This window comes from Asparagus officinalis, chromosome 1 (assembly GCF_001876935.1).
Source record: "Asparagus officinalis chromosome 1, Aspof.V1, whole genome shotgun sequence".
Lineage (NCBI taxonomy): Eukaryota > Viridiplantae > Streptophyta > Magnoliopsida > Asparagales > Asparagaceae > Asparagus > Asparagus officinalis.
The window spans coordinates 4,728,819-4,751,367 of NC_033794.1; the positions used below are offsets into that span (position 1 = coordinate 4,728,819).

The 22,549-nt window shown below is 37.6% G+C and overlaps 1 protein-coding gene and 1 long non-coding RNA gene across 2 annotated transcripts; one reads left to right on the plus strand and one right to left on the minus strand.

Annotated features, from left to right (window-relative positions):
* Positions 13,138-16,003, plus strand: LOC109846804 (anthranilate O-methyltransferase 3-like). Its single transcript, XM_020416053.1, has 4 exons — positions 13,138-13,251; positions 14,129-14,542; positions 14,814-15,086; positions 15,534-16,003. The coding sequence occupies exons 1-4, from the start codon at positions 13,138-13,140 to the stop codon at positions 15,891-15,893; spliced, it is 1,161 nt and encodes a 386-aa protein (XP_020271642.1). The 3' UTR covers positions 15,894-16,003.
* LOC109829691 lies at positions 20,437-20,897 on the minus strand. The gene is made up of 3 exons (XR_002244118.1): positions 20,815-20,897; positions 20,666-20,725; positions 20,437-20,575 (listed from the first exon to the last, which is right to left on the minus strand). It is a non-coding gene; the product is annotated as an uncharacterized LOC109829691 (long non-coding RNA).

Genomic DNA, 22,549 nt, shown 5'->3' on the forward strand with positions numbered 1-22,549 from the left:
CCTCCAAGCGGGCTGTTGTAGAAATTAATTTGTTAGGAGGTCGCGTACGACCCCCAGTCCGGATGTTTGTTCGGAGCTCCTTCAATGGTCCCAAGCGTTCCTTAATAGGTGTTTTGCCTCGATCCTCGGGTAGAGAGCCAATGCGATCTTTCAATGGGATTCTAGATTTGGGGAGATCCACGCTATCGTAAAGCTTCACCGGAGGTACGGGAGCAATAGGGGTGGGATCTGGAGTTGACAAAGGCCGGAGAGCAGCCTCGGATGCTTTTTCCTTAAACGTTGACTTGGCCTTTGGCATCCAGACTTGCTTAGATCTTGGTGGTTTTTTGGCCACCTTTTCCTTCTGCAATTCTTGTGCCTTCCGTACAAGAATCCTCGTCTGCGCTAACAGTGCGCGGCGCTTATGGATGCGCTCCTCAAGAGTGGAACGGTTTTGTTTGACACGAACCCATTCATTAGTAGGTGGTTGGGAGGAGGTTCCCAAAGCTTGTTGCTGGAACACTTTGCGCCTTCTGAGCTTCAGATCCGCATTATAGCAGATCTCGTCAACAGGCTTCAAAGCCTTGGTCATTTGACGCGCGAGACGTTGACTGCGCCTTGGACAAGCCCTCTTCGTCAACACTGGTGCACTTTCAACGGGCAACTCCTCGACTTTCGAGGAGTTGTCACGAATGTTGGATCTGGTTTCTTTGGAAGCCGGCGGATCGTTGCGAGGCGTAACTACAGCAGCGACGGCGGAGAGATCATCTTCTTGGGTCTTCAAATCTGAAGACCAGCGGATCTTCCTAGAGGAGGAGGCCTTCCTGCATCTGCAAGGAGAGGCAGATCTGGAGGAAGAGGAGGAGACATACTCCTCGAACTTCTGCTGGTCGAACTCGTATTCGACCTCTTCGAGCACCGGGATCTTGATCATCGGCTGCGGCACGACAGCTCCGGCAGCGAAGCTGTTGGCTCCCACTGTGGTCGCCAGTTTGTTTGCTGTGAAAGTTGCTGTTTGTTATCGAATCTATTACAATTTTAGTCGTTACAATAAACTTGAATAAAATAAAAAGTTGATCTTTTTATAAGATCTCCTTACACAATGAAAATAAAAAAATTTACAACTTTATCAAACAAACGCAGAGATCGTTTATCGGTCTTCTGCTTGCGTGGGATCTTTGCCTGTGCCAGGGTTTATCCGTGGACCACCGTCGATCAGATCCGATTGCTGAAAAATTAGGCAGAGCTTCGTCTATCCGCGAGGAGATCTAGAAACTTGAAGCGCCTATCTCGATAAAAGCGAGATATTTGCTCTTCTTAGTATTACCACAACGGGATAATACTAAGGATCGGGTACGGGTGATGTAGATCTGACGAATCTCTCTCTTGCGTTGAAGAACTAGATCCGATCTCTCCTCCTCCTCTCTAAAATCCTGTGCACTTTAAGTCTTCAATCCGGCAGGGCTTCGCCGAGGCACGAGAATTCCAGCCCTGAAAAAATGAGGCCTAAGGCTTGTATTTATAGGCATGAGGGGTTGCGGAGCGGTTAAAACCACTTAAAGGGCCCAAATCCACGCTGAGACACCCTTGGGGTGTCTCGGCCAAGCCGAGACACCCTTGGGGTGTCTCGGCCAAGCCGAGACACCCTTGGCGTGTCTCAGTTCAGGCCTTGAGACGTAATTTCAATGCCCGTTATGCAACTGTTTTGGCTGTAACTTCTCATCCGAACTGCTGATTTGAACAAGTCAAGTGCCGTTGGAAAGCGACGAGGAGTTCTATAAGCTCAATGATTAGATCATCTGTGGAATAAATGAACCAGCGAATGCAGTTCATGCTTTTGTAAGTGACTACGGGCTCCCCGATCGTTCGTATCGTTTATGTCTGAAACGTCCTTGGCTTCAGTCCGAAGTTGCCGATTGCACTTCAAGCGTTCGTCGAGCGTCAATGCAAGTTTCTATGAAACAATGGTGATGTCATCATCTTCTGCTTAGCTTTGAGCTGCTTCGGAAACCTAATAGGCAATTTTGATGGGTACACATGTCCTATTTTGTAGGAGCAAACAACGTTGTAGAGGATGAATGGAATAGAGCTTCAACGATCATATCACAAAGGAGTTGCCGGATGTCAGTGGAAGGCCTTGCTATTTCAAAGTTAAGATCCAAGGTTCAAGCTTCATCCGCGAGATGTACCAAGTCAACTCATAGAGATGCATTTGCTGTGGGTAATGAAGTTTATAGATGTTTATATTATGGTGTGTTTAATAACGTTAAGCTCAATATAATATACAAACACATTTTATTGGCTTTCTTCGTATATATATAGTTATATAATACAACAAGTTTTGGATTCTATGCATATATATATATATATATATATGTATATATATATTATATATATATATATATATATTATATATAATATATTACTATAATGTATATATATATATATAATATATATATATATATACATACATAGTGTTTGGAAGTTTTCATGTTTATATAATATGAAATCACATATTTCATGATTGACTATCTGTGTTTGATATTTATTGCATAGAATATGCAATTCTTTGTGAAAATATTTATTGCTTAGTTTTTGGACTAACAGATAATCATCATAGCATACTTTATTAGTCTATATAATGCATTGTGCAAAGTTTTAAAAATGGTTTTAGCAAAAATGTCAAAATTCACGATGTTTACCATTTCGTGTTTCTGACTATTTTGGCAAAATGATGATTTTCAAAATGGAAATGTAATTTGGAAAATGCTTTTTGTAACATGTTTGTTTTCATGTGTATATACACTTCCAAAGTTTCATTATTTTGACTTCCATTTGGTTATTTTAACAATTTTCCAAAAGTCAAAAAATCTTTCAAAACTTTTTTTTTCAGGTAAGTATCAGTATTCGGTCGACCGCGAGCCGGTCGACTGATCATTGTTGTTATGTTCTCAGCGATGGCGACAGAAGTGGTCGGTCGACCGGTCCGGTCGACCGAAAGCTGCGCATCGTCGACCGCGACCGCGTTGGTCGACCGACGACAAGTCTCTGCTTGTTGTTTTGTTTTTTCCAGACCTGCTCGGCTGGTCGACCGGATTTTTTTTCGGTCGGTGCGAGCCGAATTCTTTTTTCTGGTCGAGCATCGAACGATTGTCGTCGGACCGCCAATAGAGCCGCTAGAGCACTGAAACTGGCTTATTTTTCTGAGCTGTCTTCTGGGGACTTTTTCTGTCTTTTGCTTGGTTTTGCGCTGAGTTGTGAGAGCGTATAAATACCCGAGTTGCTGAGTCTCTTCTCCAAGTATGCCATGATGTTTTTAAGAAGTTTTTAACTGTATAAAAGAGTTTAAGCTTGTTTAAGCTTGTTTAACGGGTTGGTTTAAGTTGTTTTGGTTTCACAAGTGGAGGAGATCATCTTCTTGTTTTGGGCTCGTATCTCCATCTCTCCATCTTGATCTAGAGAAGTTTTCCTAAACTCAACTCTAGCTTTTATCTATAATTATTTGTTGATTATCATTTCTATTAAAGCTGGTTTTATATTGAGTTTAGTTTGATTTGATTTACTCTTTGTTTACACACACAACCATTGAGCTTATTGTATTTGCATACATTATATAATTGGGTTGTGGGATTGTATGACATTGAGTTGAGCCTAATTGAGTTCTCACCTTATTAGAGAGAACAATCATTTGTTATATTTGTGCTTATTGTGAGAATCACTTTGTAATACACTTGTACACCGAGTGAGGAGTGTGTGGTGAGAGTCAGGGATCGTCCGAAGAGGAGTGGCGTCGGTTGACGTGCCTAGGGAGAGGTTGTAACCGAACACTTGAGGGAGACATGGCTAGGTCCAACACTTAGTGGGTGTAGAGTGTGATTGCAAGAGTGTGAGTTGTAGAGTTTTCGGTTAGCTAGAAAACCGAGTGTGTAGAAGAAGTTCCAGCTTCCAAACCGGATTGTGTTAGTGAATTTCTCCCCGGGAGTGGGGAGCGGAGACGTAGGACGGAAGGTCCGAACTCCGTGATCATATCTTGTGTTTGAGTGTGCTTTGGCGTTTATTTATACTTGTGTTTATATTTCTTATCGCCATTGTCATTAGCTCATTATTTATATCATCCACTATCTAGTTCACATTGTTTACCCCTTGTGTTAGTTTATATATCCTTGCATATATATATATTTAACCACCCCCCCTCTAGGGTCTAACAGAAGCAACCTGGCCAATCTCGGTGCTTCCCTTCAGATAATATAAATTCCGATTGCGGACTCCCTTCATCACCACCAATGATCCCTTAGTAACCTTCGCTACAGCGTTTTCGAAAGTCACCTTGATTCCCTTCGCCTCCAAAGCTCCAACTGAGATAAGATTTTTCTTCAGTTGAGGAACAAATCTCACATCTTTCAACTCACGGACTACTCCATCGTGCATCCTAATCCGCACGGTACCTATCCCACAAACGTCACAGGATTGATCATTTCCCATGATAACAACGCCCCTGTCGACTTTCTCAAAAGATGCAAACCAGTCTCGCCTAGGGGTCACATGAAAAGTAGCGTCGGAATCAAGCATCTAATCTGATGCATCCACATGGTTCACCTCCGGAGTAATCAGTAGAGAAAAGCACGAATCATCGGAATCATCGCCTTTCGCAATATTCACCTCATTGGCCTTCGGGCATTTTTTCTTGCCATTCTTTTTCTCCTTGAGCTTCGGGCAGTCTCTCTTCCAATGTCCCTGCTCCTTGCAGAATGCACATTGGTTCTTTGCTAATTGGTGGCGGCTTCTTGACTTTGACCTTCTTCTATTACCACCTTTCGGATATGGGCTTCTACCTCTCGTCGATAAGGCCTCGCCTGAAGTACTAGCGCGGAAAGTCTCCTTATCATTCCTCCTCAAATCGTAGTTCGTCAAAGCGTTAGTCACTTCACTATAGCTGATAGAAGATCTTTCGTTTAACAAAGTGAGCACGAAGATATCATACTCCTCATCCGGTAAGGAGCCCAACAAAATAATCGCCTTAACAAAGTGAGCACGAAGATATCATACTCCTCATCCGGTAAGGAGCCCAACAAAATAATCGCCTTGTACTCATCCGATATCTTCTCATCAACATTCGCCAAGTCCGACAACAACTTAGTGTAGTTGTTCACATGAGCCGCTAGCGAGGTGCCTCTGGACATCTGAAATCTGAAGAGTCTTCGCAGCAAGTGCAACCTGTTCTCAATACTCTTTGTGAGATACTTGTTGTTGAGAATTTCCCACATCTTCATTGCAGACGTCACCCCAATCACATCATATTTCAGCTCCTGTTCCAAACAGGACCTGATCACCCCACAAGCGTTCCTATTCATTTTCTCCCATACCGCCTCTTCATATTTAGGTGGCCTCTCGTGGACCATGATGGTCTCTTCCAAATTTTGAGCATTGAGCGCATCCTGTACGTCGCTCATCCATAAACCAAAGTTGATTTTGCCGTCATATTTCACCACACTAATCTTAGTGTTCTGAAAACCAACTTGTACTGTACTCGTCATCGATTTGCTGCTTTCACCTTCTTCTCCCATTGCAAACTAACTCCAAATTGTAGAGAAAGAACAAATTTGATAGAAATTAGGAACCACCCAACTGAACCTTAGATCGGATTCCAAATAGATCTCCTATCCACACGAGGAAAACGAAATCTCCAACGGCAACTCCTAATGCTATCTCCATCAAAGTCTAGAACTCCAAGAACCAAGCTTCACACAAGAATCTTTCTCCACCAAAAAACCCTAGATCTGAAATATGGGCTCTGATACCACTTGTTGCGCGCAGCGGAAATTTCGGCAGCACTTCGGCAGCACAACAAGAGTTAGGTCGCAATAAGAAATCTTGTTTCTCAAAGGGAACAAGAATCTGAAGCCTAATATCCCATCAAAGTGGGATATTTGCTCTTCCTCTCGTCAGCTCTAGGACTGCGCGTCGAGGGAACCTAAAAAGCTATTACAAATCACACAAAAGCGATACAACCAATTTTTATGTGGTTCGGCAAATTGCCTACGTCCACGGGGCAAGGAGGGGGGAGATCTACTAATAGAGGGAGAGAATACAACTAGGGTTTATAATCACTCAATCTAAACCCTCACACAATCTCTCAAATCCCTCACACAATTATCTCTCTCAAAGGGATGCACAAAAACTCTAAAAAGAAAAGCCTCTTCTTTTCTTTTTCTTTTGCACCTTCTCTGTAGCCGCAACACAAACCTCCTGCAGTGATTTTTCCCCGCAGCCACACAAAACCAAAAACTCCTATGGTCCTGCCACAGCCGCAAAAGCAAACAAATCACCTCCTGCTCACCTAAACCCTAGGCAAAAAAGAATATATATATAGGCTTGTGATTCGGGTGGGGCGGCTTGGCTTCTTCACGCGTTAACATCATGTGGTGCCCCCCACTCAACAACAACGAAGAAAAAAATGCTGAGAACATGAGAACGTGGCCACGTTCTCAATTGCAATGGCCCCCACACGCTGTCCCTTCACACGCAAAACTTATAGTTGAAAAGAGCATATCAGAGGTACATTGCATTCTCCTCCCTTAAAACTTAGTCATTGCAGACTTAGGATGCTCTTCAGACCCTACAACATTTATGGTGATCTCAAACATACTCTCAGCCATAATTTCCGACCTCTGCCACCGTTTGAGCCACTACCAGTCGCCAGAGATCTCCTTCTTCTTAAACGATCTCCTTGTAGGGGAGTAAAATTGATTTCCCGAAAAGGGGAGATTTGTATTAATAAGAATTGCTTATTACAAATCAAGAAATCAAGTTACAATAGAAGCGAAGAGAATGCTCTTCATGTTTAACAGTTCAAGAACAACTTTTTCTGTTGACTTACATGCACGATTATTTTGGGGTCAAATTGTGCTTTTTTTTTTGTGCGCGCGCGTCTTTCGAATTGTCTTCTTACATCAATTATCATGATAGAAAAACGTAAAAATCTAAACATACAAAGTTAATCTGTATAATATGATTCTTGTTTTGAAGTACCAGTATAATATGATTTTGGTATTCGGCAGTTGAATATTTAAATTAGTATAAAGTTATCTGTAGAGTCCTCTCCCACCAGCAAAATTATATATTTACAATTAAATTAGTATAATAACTGTTAATCAATTATTTATCAGAGTTAACTCAATTTAAATATATAATTTGCTGTTATTATTATATGGTTCTATAATCAGAGTCAACTCAGGTTAAATAAATGATTGATTAACAGTTCATCCTAAACTTACCAAGATATCCGAAAAAAGAAAAGCAACCTACTAAAAGAGACAGAAACCTTAAATAAGGAGATAAAAAACTGCAAACAGATAAAATGGAGGAAATTTTGTGGGAAAAAAATGTAAAGCAATACAATTAAGGCTAAATCTTCTTTATTTATATATTAGACCCCCACCTCTTGAAATGTTTAATTTGACCCCTAAATAGGAACTTCTAATTAGATTTAACCTTAATTTGTTAAATTTCTATGTTGTTAGGGATTTTAACTAATTGATGCATCTTACGAGATTTAGGGACTTATTTAAAAATAGTAATTGCACATTAATACCCCAAATCTTCTTTATTTAAAAATCTCGTAATGTATAGTTATATACCCCATTGGGCTTACCAAATTTTCTCTTTTGTTTCCCTACCCAACTTGTATTTCTAGCAATCCCTAATCTTTTTCAATTTCATTCCTCGGAGGCAACAACATTTGCTACAATATTTTTTTTTGGCAAGTGTCTTTTCTAAGTTCAGTGTTGTGAGATAAATATTGAAAATCTAAACTCGGTCGTAGTATTTAATTATGCACAATCACTTAGGGCTGTTTGGTTACTTTTTGTAAAAATGCACAGTAGCTACAGAACTACAATAGTTACAGTATAGCGAAAATGAGTGGTCTAGTTGTTTCTGACAGCTACAGTATGCGAGCCCAATAATATTATGTTTATTTTCTATAATTAATAAATTTCTTAGACATACTTCCCAGGCCTAATAAATAAAGTCAACATAGGTGATCTTTTTGTTGTGTACAGCGGAAATTTCGGCAGCACCTCGGCTGCACAACAAGAGAGTAAGATCACAACGGAATTCCTGTTTCACAAAGGAAACAAGAACCGAAAGCAAAATAACTCAACAAAGTGAGATATCAGCTCTTCCACTCATCAGTTCTAGGACTGACTTGTCGAGGGAACCTACAAGCTATTACAAATCACAAGACAGCAAGACAGCTAATTTTTACGTGGTTCAGCAAATCGCCTACGTCCACGGGGTAAGGAGGGGGGAGATCTACTATTAGAGGGAGAGAATACAACTAGGGTTTACAACCTACGTCCACGGGGTAAGGAGGGGGGAGATCTACTATTAGAGGGAGAGAATACAACTAGGGTTTACAACCTCACAATCTAAACCCTCACGCAAACTCTCAGATCCCTCATACAAATACTCTCTCAAAAGGATACTCAAAACTCTCATAAGGGACTGCTCAAAATCTTGCACCGCCAAACCTGCGTCTGCTTTTTCTGCTCTTGCGCCGCCAAATATATATGCGTCTGCAGCGAAACCCCCTTTTTCTCGCTTGTACGCCACCACAAACTCTGCCTACTTGTTTCGTACTTGCACAGCCGCTTATATCCTCTCTGCTCTCTGCCAATTGCCTACTTGTGGCTATCTCTTCACGCTCTCCAATTGAGAACGTCACGTGGTGGCCTCACACGTTCACACTTTCAGCACAAAGAAACTTAACACGTACGAAGATATCATATCATGGAAGTTATCATTGGGGAACCTCTACTTCCCACATATGCAATTGGAAAACATGGAATATGCATCGTATGTATGTAGTGCATCTGGATACCATAGAGAACTAGTGGACCCTAAGATGTAACCTCTCTTTCTTTTGATGTCTCAATATGAGGCTAAGAACTAAGGAGAGTACTTCTTTTGATCTACGTACTCAAATGGTTCAGGGCAAAAAAAAAAATAGAAGTTCAACAATCACGAGTATCACATTTTATTGAAAAATGTGGTCCATGTTGTTGCTATGCATGCTTGATCTTGAAAGAAAGTTCGAAAGTCAAGGAGTAGTTGAACTAAATATGAAGTGCATATCACCATCTATCATTAATCTAGGCTTTCCCGTACGTGTCTAAGTTGATGTAACAAAAATATCATTAGAGCAACTGATTAACCAATTAATCTTGATGTTTGTTGACTCTGGTACAAGCTTGAACTATTAACTACTAAACCCTAATGTTGGATCTGAGATGCAAGCCTAGAGGAGGTTAGAATTAATATAAAACTATAATCCTTGATCATCACCATAACTTCGGAGTTTTGGTGTAATGGTTAGGAGAGCTAAATTTAAGATGGTATCAGAGCAACTCAGGTTCAAATCCCACCGGCCACGAATTAAATGCGGATTTTCTAAAAATTGACACCGCCACGTGAGTCCAAGTTTCGACCCATAAAAAAGGGCCCTCAACTTGCGGGAGCATATTAGAATTAATATAAAACTATAATTCTTGATCCTCACAATAACTTGAGATTTTTATAGTAGTCTAGATAAACAATCCTAGCTACCATCACTATTCCTTCTCGCGAAGGGGCTTCTTTACTATGAAAGAATTCTCCTAAATCACACACCCGATTCATCAAGATTACAAAATGCACCCTAATATCTATCTGAAACCAATCATCTAATCCAACTCTCACAATGAGTAACTCCTAGTCCTAACTAGTCCCAACTCTCAATTCAACCAGCTTGAGTGCATTGTAGAATAAGTTCAATGAAATAGAAAAACAAATATCAGGTAAGCACAAGTATAAAAAACGTTCTTACAGCCATTTCGATTTGCAAACCATTCTTCGAAAGATCTAAGGTATGCTAGATGAAGGACGAGGATAAAAATCATGACTCTCCTCGAGTGTAGGATATTCACGCGCACCACTGATAAACAAGAGACTTCAGAAGGGGTGCTCGAATGATCATTACACAAAGATATTGTGTTTCATAGCTGGAAAAAAAAAATACTCAGGAGGCCATTTCCATTTGGACGTAAATAATCAGTATCTAGCTATTGGACATGACATTCAAGTTATAATCAGGCCTATGGATCGTCCAGACGAACTCTTGTCGAGCACTGATGTGGGAGGAAAGTTGCAGGTAATCACTTTATTCGGCTTTGTTTTTTGTTTTATCCCAGTCAAGAAGAAGGATATTTGCTTCTCCACTTTAAGGGGGTGTTTGGTTCAACAATTTTATAGAAAAGTTTTCTCAAAATAACTGACAATGATATTTTTGTAATTAAAAATTTTCTGTAGATTTTCGTAAACTGTGTTTGGTTCAAAAAAATTACAGAAATGTTTTCTGTAAAGTACCAAAATTTACAGAAATCAATTTTCTCTCAAAATGGACGGAAATCACCCAGAAATCTGACACACCATTATTTAAATAATAAAACTCATTGACCGTACCCATTGTAGGCATCTAAAATGCCTATAGGTGTCCACACGTAGCTCGAGACGAAGAGAAGACGATGAACGTCATCATCCGAGTCAAGAAGGATTATCCGAGTGGCCCGCGGCTTGTCGGCCAGTTTCAAGTGCCCGCCGCGCTTGTCGGTCAGCTCCAAGCACCGCGTTTGTCATTCAGCTTCAACTACCGTAAAAAAGCTAACGAACGCATGAAGCAAGTTAGCGAAGCATACAAGTCAAAAGGACGATCAGATACGTAAAACGGTAAAAAATACAAGTCCCAGAAAATCGTAAAGTGCCAAAGAGTTTCAGCCAAGGCCAAATTTCTCGCGCCAACGCAAGACAACGGCCTGACCCGCGCCTCCCGCGGGTCAGCAGGACCTGCCGCGCAGTCTTGATCCCCAAACGCGTTTTTGACGGGTCTTTTGCTATTTTCTCGGGATTTGTTCGTTCCTTAGTGTCTCAACTACTTGAATATCATCCATAAACGTGGTTAGGCCGTTATTAACTGAAGATAGGGTCAAATCATTCATTCTAATCCAAATACCCCTATCCGGTGCCCTATAAATACAAGCCTAGGACCTTCATTCTAGGGGGCAAATTATTATCAAGACGAGGAGGTGCTACCGAGTTGGAGAGTAAGGGAGCATGAATTTCAGAGGAGGCTAGCTGATCTTGGCAAAGTTCTTCAGCATAAAGAGGGAGAGTTCGAGAGATCTGAAGCTCCGTCCCCCCTTTCCTTGAGATTAGGCTTGGTCTTAATCTCGAGAAGAGTACTGATTTCGCTTGGTCGATATCAGTACTTCAGCGAATACTTCCTTGGTGAAGTAGGAGGTCTGATCAATTATTTTATCAACCGGATCCGGTTCGTAGGTGGTCCACGGATAAACTCCGGTATAGGCAAAGATCCCACGCAAACAGAGACTAATAAATAGGATCTGTGTGTTGTTTGAAAGAGATTGTAATTAGTTATCTTCATTGTGTAAAAGTCTTATAAAAAGACTAACTTTTTGTTGAGTTTATTGTAATGCCTGAAGTTATAATAAATTCAATCACAATGAAAAAAATAATTTCTAACCCAAACACGCTGGCGACCACAGTGGGAGCCAACAGTCTTTCTGCGAAGACTGATGTGTCGCAACCTCGGATCCGAATCCCGGTTGAAGAAGTGGTCGAATACGAGTTCGACCAAGGAAAGTTCGAGGAGTATTTGTCGTCCTCCTCCTCCAGATCCTCCGCCCCTCGTTGTCACCTTAATTTTATGGGAATTTCAAAAAAGTACCTCAGATGCCCTCTCTTTTCTAGAGGAAGGTGGGCACTCCTAGCTAATGGAGAGGTTACAGGTCAAAGTGGAAAAACTTTGGTTAAATCCTTAATCTTTCCTTAATTAGGATTTATGCTAATTAAGTCTTTGCCTTGATAAAGAAAGAGCTTAATAATACTTGTTATCTAGAGTTGTACTCGTTACTTGTAATAGCTCTCAACCTAACAAGATACGTCTATGCATGAACTGACATACATACCACAACCCGGGCCCATGAGCCTATTAGCGTGATGTAAGTTCTAGGATCCCCCTACTGCAACACATGGTTTGGCTTAATCTAAGGTTAAAATTGATTAGTCAATGTTGCACTTGACTCCTTAAACTTACATTATAAACCATTCAATCGCTTAATCAATATCTGATGCAGGACAAAATATTAGGATATCACACAACTAGACAGGTGGAGGATGAAAAAAAAGGTATATAGTTACACCATTGTAACATGCTGATGTAGCTATTTATGACCCCTAAACTATTTTATTAGCACTTATAATACCTGAACCCAAGACGATACAGTTTTCAAGTACAAGCTGAGATAGATTACCCTTCCACCAGTTTTATTGGAAAAAAGACTATATATTACCGTCTAAAGAAAAATGCCTTAAGGACCCAAAATATAGGACCAAGTGAGGGGACAAGTGAGGTGTCCTCTCCCTATTGCATAATGAGCTGGTCATGCCAGCTTATTATGCAATAGGATGGGGACATCTCACATGTCTCTTCCAATGGTCCCATATTTTGGGTCCCTGTAGCAGCGTTCTCGTCTAAATTAGGAAAAAGGAAAATTCTGTCTAAAATTCAAGCGGTGTGTTTATTTTTAAAAATAATAGTAAATGACTATATTATATACAAGGATGTTTCAGCAATAACACGAATATATAAATGGGGACACAAATGATATTTTGGTTTTGTAAGGTACTTGTCATTGTGACGATCTTGATGCGTCGCTTCACACATGAACGTTTCAAGATAACTCCAAGCAATGTTTTTAGGAGTACAAGACTTTCATTGGTGCAGATAAGAACATGAGTGGTCCTGAATATTTATATCTCGTTGATATATGGTAGATCTAGGGACACGATAATTTTTTTGTAAAACCTAGCTAGATACAAACCACAATTTTCTGTGCTTCTCTTTTGCCAGTACGAAGAATTAATTGCATGGACATAAACAAATTAGGACCACTAAAAGTTATATTGGCCATTAGCTAAAAAGCCTAGGTCCACTAAAAAGTTAATAGTGGACATAAGCGACAATTTCTCGTGAAAAACGTGGGTTTGTTGCTGGACGAGTAGAATAGAAGTACGATATATATGCACAGCTAGGGTTTGAGCATGGTAAGTGCAAAAACTTGGAAGAGAGAGTTTATTAGGGAACAAGAGGAGGAGGAGGTAGCTATGAAGGTGGAAGTAGAAGAGATTCTTCATATGGTTGGAGGCTTAGGAGAGGCAAGCTATGCCAACTTGTTTAGTGTTTATTTTTTTTCAGTTATATTTTTTATTATTTAGCAGATGATTATGATTTATATATCCTGACTGAAAAGTGATCAAAATGAGTGCAAGTGCAATTCATAAAAAAACTAATAGCGATAAATAAAGACCCTCTAAAAAAACTCTAAAGTTGTAATGAGGATTGAGGACTATATTTAACATATCCCCACAAGTTGAGGATCCTTATTATTGGCTAAAAAATCTAGCATGAAACAGTTTCAATTTTTAGAAAATCACTTTGAATTCGTGATCGGTGGGATTTTGAACTTAATTGCTCTGATGGCATGTCAAAGTCCCTAACCATCACATCCTAAAGTAGTCAGGAGAGTCACTGTTTTGTCATAATTACATATTATAGTATTTTGACTGTTGTTGCAAAATCAAACATCGATATGTTGCAACCTTCATTATTCGCACTAATTATCACTTTACATTGCAGACAGTTTCCAACCATCTTTCAATTAATTGATGATTGTAATTAAAACTTTATTTGATGATAACTAAGATGATTCAGATTAGATGTAAACAGATGAACTTATATGTTGCTAGAACTTTTGGGCTGAAATATGAGTTGTTTTATGCAATAATAATTTTTTAGATCATGTCCAAATGTACGTGTATTTAATGAGATTTATGGATGCCTTATCACAACATTGTAAAGTCTCATTCACTAGACCAGAACTCCAAAATCACAATGAGAACTTAGGATTTTAATTTTATATTAGAACATTTTGGTTAATAGAGTACAACTTTAGAAGAACATTTACAAAACATCGCATTACTAACCAATTCCAAAGGTTATACAACAACTTGATAAATCTTTATGTTTATCCAGGAACAAGCAATAGGGAAGGCAAAACCTATAGTTGAAAAGAGCATATCAGAGGTATATTGCACTCTCCTCCCTCAAAACTTAGTCATTGTAGACTTAGGATGCTCCTCAGGCCCTACAGCATTCATGGTGATCTCAAACATACTCTCAGCCATAGTACCCGACCTCTGCCACCGTTTGAGCCACCACCGGTCGCCAGAGATCTCCTTCTTCTTAAACGATCTCCCCGGAAATGACTTCAACACAATCTTCAAGTCCTTGACTAAGTTGGAAAAAATGGTTAGAGAGGAGATCAAAGAGCTCAAAGATTTGCCTTACTATGTCTTTGGAGCACCGGGATCGTTTTATGGGAAGTTGTTCCCGAGGGACAGCATACACTTCACGCACTCTTCCTATAGTCTTCATTGGTTATCTCAGGTTAATTAGCTTTCTTGCTTGCTAATTAAAGTAAATTGATGCTGATGTGTTTCTCTGCAATTGTGGCTAGTGTGTTGCTGACGGAACAATATTGAAGCCTTGTGTTATGATTTGGGTTTGTTAATGATCTGAAGTGTAATAATTTGAAAGTATGTCATATTAGCAATACACCAGCCGAAAGAGTAAAGAGACACACTGTGATTTTTCCTCTCATTAATTACCATGTACTTTACTTATAGATAATTTGCTAATCATTTTAGTTTACTTCTAGGTACCTCAATCACTTCAGGACTATGAGGATACTCCAATAAACTGCGGGAACATTTATATAGCAAAGGATAGCCCTTCTGGTGTTTCTAGATCATATCTTGAACAATTTCAGCAAGATTTCTCAATGTTTCTCAAGTTGAGAGCAGAAGAAATTATCTCTGGAGGACAAATGGTTTTGACATTTTTAGGGAGGACCAACTTGGATCCTCTGAGAGGAGAGATGACCTATCTTCTTGAATTATTAGCAGAGGCACTCAATAGTTTTGTTTCAGAGGTACAAAGATTTGATTCTAATTTAACATTTTACTACAACTATACTATACATTTAGGTTATCTAAAAAATAAGGGGGAAAAAACCAATACTCTGTATTTACAAGAGTTATTAATTGTAATACATTTATGTCCTATGATGGTATAGCCATTTATTATTCTCTAAACTATTTTATTAGCACTTACCCCTTCTAAAAGTTAGACAACATTGTTTCCGTATTAAGTAGCTAGGTTCAAGGTGTTACATGTGAAATGCCATGATAATAAATTACTTCTCGGCATGGTTTTTACCCTCTAAATTGCGGACAAATAGTTACGGTACTACCTGCAGTTCATGCCTTCATGCAGTGTAAATGAGAATTAAAAAGTTTAGAATATGTATACGCAAGTAATCTAATTATAAATCTGTAACCATAGTTTCTTTATGTGCTGAGGTACTTAATTATTTCAGGGACTGTTAGAGAAGGAGAAAGTGGATCAATTCAATATGCCCTTCTATGCGCCTGCAATGGAAGAAGTAAGGGAAATCATAATGAATCAAGGATCATTTAATCTCCATCAAGAGTATATTTTTGAGTTGAATTGGGATCCTCATGACAGTTGCGATGGAGAGTTTGTTTCTGATAACAAACTGAGCGGAGAAAACGCTGCGAAATGCGTGAGAGCTGCGCTAGAACCTATGCTTGCGAGTTATTTTGGGGAGGAGATCATTGACACCTTGTTTTCAAGGTATGCAGAGAACGTTGCAAAGCATCTTTTGAAACAAAAGACTAAGTTGGTTAATTTCACCATTGCATTGAAGAAAATATGATGAAAAAGGTGAATGAACTTATAGAAATGAAGGTAATGTATTTGTGTTTACTAAATAAAAATACCCTTTTTATTGGGTTTTTAGAGTATAAAAGTATAACTCTTAATCTTCATCACGACTCCGAAAATTTGGTGCAATCAGAGAGATGTTAAGATACTAGTATAGTTATCTAGGTTCCAATCAGATAGATATAAGTATGATCATAAAAGTATAACTCTCAAGTGTCATCACAGTCCTAGGATTTTGACGTAGCGGGAGATATTTTTAGATGACTTGTTCAAGGTGATATCATTTACTCGGTCTTTCCCGGCAATCACTACTAAATAATGAGGTATCCTAGACGGAAAATTCCGTCTAGGATACCAAGAATTCCGTCTAGAATGTTTATTCTAGACGGAATTCCGTCTAGAATACGCGTCTAGTATGTTTCCGTCTAGGATGTAGTATTCTAATGTTTGAGATAGTCATGGCAATAACTTTCCTAAAAGCAACGATTTGGTAGTCACGTGAGAAAGGAAATTAACAGTTTCAAGAACAACTTTTTCTGTTGAATTATAGGCACGATTTTGTATTTTTTTTTTGGGTCAAATTGTGCTTTGTGTGTGTGTGTTTCTTTCGAATTGTCTTCTTACATCAACTATCATGATATAAAAATGTAAAAATATAAAGGTAGCCCTTATAATATGATTCTTTTTTTGAAGTAACAGTATAATATGATTTTGGTATTCGGTAGTGGAATATTTAAATTAGTATAAAGTTATCTGTAGAGTCCTCTCCCACCAGCAAAATTATGTATTTACAGTTAAATTAGTATAATAACTGTTAATCAATTATTTATCAGAGTTAACTCATTTCAAATATATCATTTTGCTGTTATTATATGGTTCTATAATCAGAGTCAACTCATCTATATCTATATCTATGCTACTTATAAAAGAGAATACACATGTTAAAACTTTTAATTTCCTTTTTTACCCTCTCAAATTTTGATAATTTATAATTATACCATTACTTTTGAATAATTTTAACTAATTATCCATAACATCTTATTAATTAGGACCCCCCTTACTTTCTCACATATTGAGGCATTCATTAAAATAATTAATATAAATATCTTTACAATGATAAAAAAAATTCATAAAATATGTTATAATTTATTATAGATAATTATTGATTATAATAAAATCGTATAAACTTATTAGTGTAATAAAATATTTTGTAAAATAAATATACATAATTCATTAAATAATATATTATTAAATTGTTAAATATCTATTTATAATTATAATAAAATAGTACGTTGTCAAATATTATTAAAAAGTATGTCATTCACTACTTATAAATATGTTATTAAATTGTTAGATGCCTATTTATAAATTATAATAAAATAATAAAATACTATTACAAATAAAATAACACATTATTAAATATTCTTAAAAAATATATTATCATTCAATAAATAATACAATAAATTTGTATAACTATTTTATAGTAAAATAATATAATTATTTTAATATTATAACTGTTATGGTATTCCCATTCGCCAAAATATAACTCGCCAAACAACGGGTAGGTGTATTTCTGCAAGCAACGCCCCAACCAGCTTGGTAGCCCAAGCCCGACGGAGGTCCCAACTTGGCCGACCCGTCAAGTCAACACTCTTCATGACGACTCAAGAGTCAGGATCAGTCGACCCTCTTGTCGAAGTCGACTTGCATGGAGCCCACTCGACCTTTTATTCAATGTCATGCGAGGACGACTTGATGAGCGTTACTTCTCGGTGAAACTGGAGGATAATATTTGTCTCGGGCTTCTCCCTCTGGCTATGTGTCAGCACCGTGGTCAACGCTGGACAGACCCCATCATGATCCTAGCCCCGAGATAGTCTTCATGAATCGTCATATCACATGAGCTCTGCCACGCCGCCGATCACTCTCCATTCAATGCTGAGGCGATCTCTCCAATGCTGAAGTGATCTTTCCCCCAACCACCTACCGACACCCGTAAAGTGGGTGCTGACGCAGCCACCATCTCATACCTTGCCATCACTTCTCCGTACTCGGCCAAAGTGTCCAATCTACCCTTCTCCCACAATATATATACAAGTACTATTCTCCTTTTAGAAGGAGGAGGGGTCTTTTTCCAAAAAAAGGGAAGGAGGACTCTTAAGTTCTGCTTCTTCTTCCACTCAAGTTACCATCTAACTTGATCGTCGGAGGTACAATGGGGGAACTTATCCCCGTCCTCTCATGAGTTTTTATATGTGCAGATTTCTCAGTTCCCCAATTCAAGAACAAGACATAAAGTAGGAGAAGGAGGCGGCCCCCTCATCAATCTCCTTTACCTCATCGAGATTATCCTACCCTGGATACATACTGACTGTGTGATCATCACTACAAGAAATTACATCTTTAACGAAGGGATTTCCCTTCGTTAAAGAGCTGAAAACCGTCGTTATTGTAGGCTAACGACGGGGAAAAATCCCTTCGTCACCCGTCGTTGAAGCCCTCTTCGCTAAAGGGTCACGAAGGGATATAATACCCGTCGTTATAAAGTCTATAACGACGAAACATATTACCGTCATTAATATTTACGACGGGGATATAATACCCGTCGTTATAAAGTCTATAACGACGAAACATATTACCGTCATTAATATTTACGACGATAATTATCACCGTCGTTACCATCAGTGACGGGGATATTTTCCCGTCGTTACCATTAGTTACGGGGATATTTTCTCGTCGTTACCATTAGTTACGGGGATATTTTCCCATCGTTGAAGACTAATTAATAACGGTTGGATACCGTCGTAAAAGTCCTCATAATGGGTAATTAGTAACCCATCAACGACGGTGCTTTCCCTTCGTTGATGAACAAAATACGGTTTATAAAACCATCATTGTAGACTACAAATTTCTAATATACATTAATAATAATTTTTCTATTCATAGACAACTATCATATTATTCTCAACCTGACACTAAGATTCACAACAAAAATATATTAAAAATATCCAATAATGAATAAGAGGAAAAATAAAAATTCCATTCATTAATAACATCATCAATAAATAAAATTCCACAATCCTCAAATATTCAATACTAATAACAAGCTGAGTTAATATCCTAATTGTTCCAAAAAAAATACATGAAACTATCTAAAACAAATTAAAATAAAAGTTTGGGGAAGACACATTCTTTCATCTCTAATCATCATCAAAAGAAGACTCGAGCTACCCCCCTCCTAATCTTGTATGGATAGCTTGAAAAATTTAAAAAAATCACATAATTAAGAAATATCAATTAAGCAAATATTATCTTATTAAGTAAAAATCACATTTTTTAGTGCAAGTAGTCAATCATAAAAGTATATACGAGATTTTACAAAAAATAATTACCTAGTCATGCACATGTTCTCGAGTTTGAGGAGTCAATGAAGGTGATTGCCTAAAAAAAAGTTCTTGCATAGCTTTCACTTGTGACTCCAACTCAGACATCATTTGTTTGAAGCATGTGGTTCTTTTTCTTTTCTTCTACAACCCGTGCTTTCAGATCAGATCGACTAGGGAGTGGTTCTCTCAAATCTTTTAAAGTTGTCCCACCACCAAATACAGTGATGTGACCATGAGATTGCTTCCCCCAGATTTTCTCAAGTACTATCTCAATGTCAGAAAGTGACGGGTTTGCTTGTTTGACTTGAACAATTTCATCCTATAAAAATTAAATTCATATGTTAGTACTATATAATGCATCATTATCAAACTTAAACACATATTCTACTTACATATTTATCTTGATCCCCAGTATCTAGTGTTACATTAGCTTTCTTTCGAGTTTCATGAAACATTTTTGCCACATCAGGTGGATTTCCTGACTTGCCACCCTTATTCAAATATTAAATAAAAATGAGTACAACATCAAACTAAAAAACAAAGTAGTTATAAATAAATTAAATAAATAGTAAATTAGTTTTGAATGTATACCAATTCCCACGTAATTTGTCTAAAGGGTTTGTTGCCCGTGTGGTGGAGCATCTTTCTTTTGCCTCTGTTAAGTATATTTTGCTGGCTTGCTTTCTATACATCAAGATTAAAAGATAATTTTAACAATCCAACAATATACATGGAACAAAATTAATAAAATTAGGAGATTAATACCTAAAATTTTGAAGAAAAATAATGTTCCTTAACTAGCCAATCCCAGTCATCAACACTCACTTCTGTAGGTTTATTTCTAAGTGCAACTTGCAATGAATTTTCTTTCACATATTTCCTGTGCATGTCACCACGCCACTTATTCCACAAATCGCGCAAGTGTCTCATTACTAACTCTCTCTTTTGCTCCATGTCCTCAGCATCAAATTTATCCTATATCAAATTTGAATCAAAATTTAATTTATAAGAATTAAAAACCAAATGCAAAAAATTAATTTTCAATGTACCTTAATGGATGCCCACATATGATCTTTATTTTGTTGTGGTATTTTGGCCCAATTCTCAACAGCTACTGGGCAAATATTTCTATCTCGAATAATAATTCCAAGATATCGTGAAAATTCTGGCTCAATAGCTCTATTCTGATAAAAAGTAATGATCTTTTTCTCCCCATGTGACAAATTATTCAACTTTAGACACTTATTACTACCACGAGGTGGATTTTTCTTCCTTTGAGAATTATCAGCTGCATACATCATATCATATGTTAGAAACAAGATATAGGTAAAAAGAAATTGATAAAAATATTACTTCTTGTAATTAATAAAGAATATACCTTCTTGTCGAGATTCATTTAGTATTACATCATCACTTTGCACTCGATGATTATTTGATTCTGTTAAAATTGAGTAATTATTAATCCAATCATAAAAAATAAATTGAAAGATAAAAAAGAAATAACAATAAATTTTAAGTCTCATCAACCTGCAGAATCATCATTCTCTTCATTGTTAGTATTTGCACTTCTCCTGCGATTTTGTGCAAAATTCTCCTCTTCAAAGTTTTCTAAATCAGCACTAAAATTTGTACCCATATTTTGATCTTGTATTGGATTTTGAATATTCAAGTTCTTGTCATGACAAGTACGGAGTTGTTCCCTTCTTAATGAATTTTCTGCAATTGCTTGAAGTCGCTTCCTAATTAATGACCTGGGTGCTAGAAATTGTGCCCTTTTGCTTTTGGAAGTGACTTCTTGAGTTTTCATTTTTCTGCTATGAATAGGAATTTAAGTATCATACACTATGTATAAAACAAATGTCAAAAGAGAAATGAATAAAAGAAAAAGAAACCCCAAGAACAAGCATAATAATAAATACATAATACATGCTTTCACCTTGGACTACTTTTAACCAGAGCTTACTTCTGTGATTCGGTTGTTTATTTATTTACTTGCTTATTTAGTTATTGATTTATGTTCAAATCCCGAAACTAGCTTTTATCATACAGAATATATAGCTATTGGTTGCCACATTGATCTCATTCTATCAATTGCTCCGAAGTCAACAACTAACACAAGGTAATTTTAACAACTAACACAAGGTAATTTTTAACAAAACTATAGGGTACTTTTAAATAAAAGGTATTTTAAGGCAAAAGTGCAAAGTAGGATAAACTATAGGGGACTTGAGTGTAAATTTATTTAATCCATTTGATTGACGAATTTAGGGACTTGTATAATCATTACAGCTTTTCTTTGATTTTGGTTGTGGAAGCACTGCTAATGAGTCTTTCGGAAGTACAAAAGACTAAACTTTAGTAAACCAAAGGATACTCGTGTCATGATTGACTCCAAGTCTTTCTCATGACTGGAGTGTTATTGCTTCCTCCTGTTAAAAGAAAACTAACAGAAGCCTTTATAAGCATCAAATGCGATAAGGTAGTGATAACGCTAGGAATTATATTAAAATGAAAAATAAGCTATTTGCTGAAAGCCTAAACCCGTAAATTTTAAAGGGTTATTGTAGGCGTATAAAATTGCTTATAGGTCCCTTAGCACAGTTCGGTACAAACCGACGAACCAACGAGGCGTGAGGAGTTCAACCCCATTAGAACCAAAACTAATCACAGAAGAAACATATACACAATTAAAGAGGATAATAAACAATAAGTAAAACTTCGAAGTGAGCTTTGATGGAGAAAATTCAGGCTACCTCAAGGCTATAAACTCCTCAAACATTGCTGAAGTAAAATCAGGCTGCATCAAAGCCATTAAATTCCTCAACATGCAAGTAGGTGGCCTGATAACTAGCTCAAGACATGAAACCAACCTTCCCTTTGTCATAAATAAATCAATAAACTGTTAGTTCCAAGTTGAAGATATTAGGAAATGGAGGTGATGGACGCTAAGTCGGGGGTACAACTGCAATTAGGGTAGACTATGGATAATTGAGTGAAAATTGTACAACATAAAAAACCGATTTTTACTAAGCAATGTATATTAATTGGATACACCTATAGAAATTAATTGCAAGGTATATTAATTGGAATATATGCAGTGAATTAATTGCAAGTTGTATAAGATCTGTATACAACTATAGGTACTTTAGTGCAATTAAACAAAACAAGGGTATATTAATTGCAAAGTAGGGGAAACTATAGGTACTTAAGTGAAAATTAAACCAAACAGGGATTTGTTCCTTACCGTCGAACTTGGGGAAAA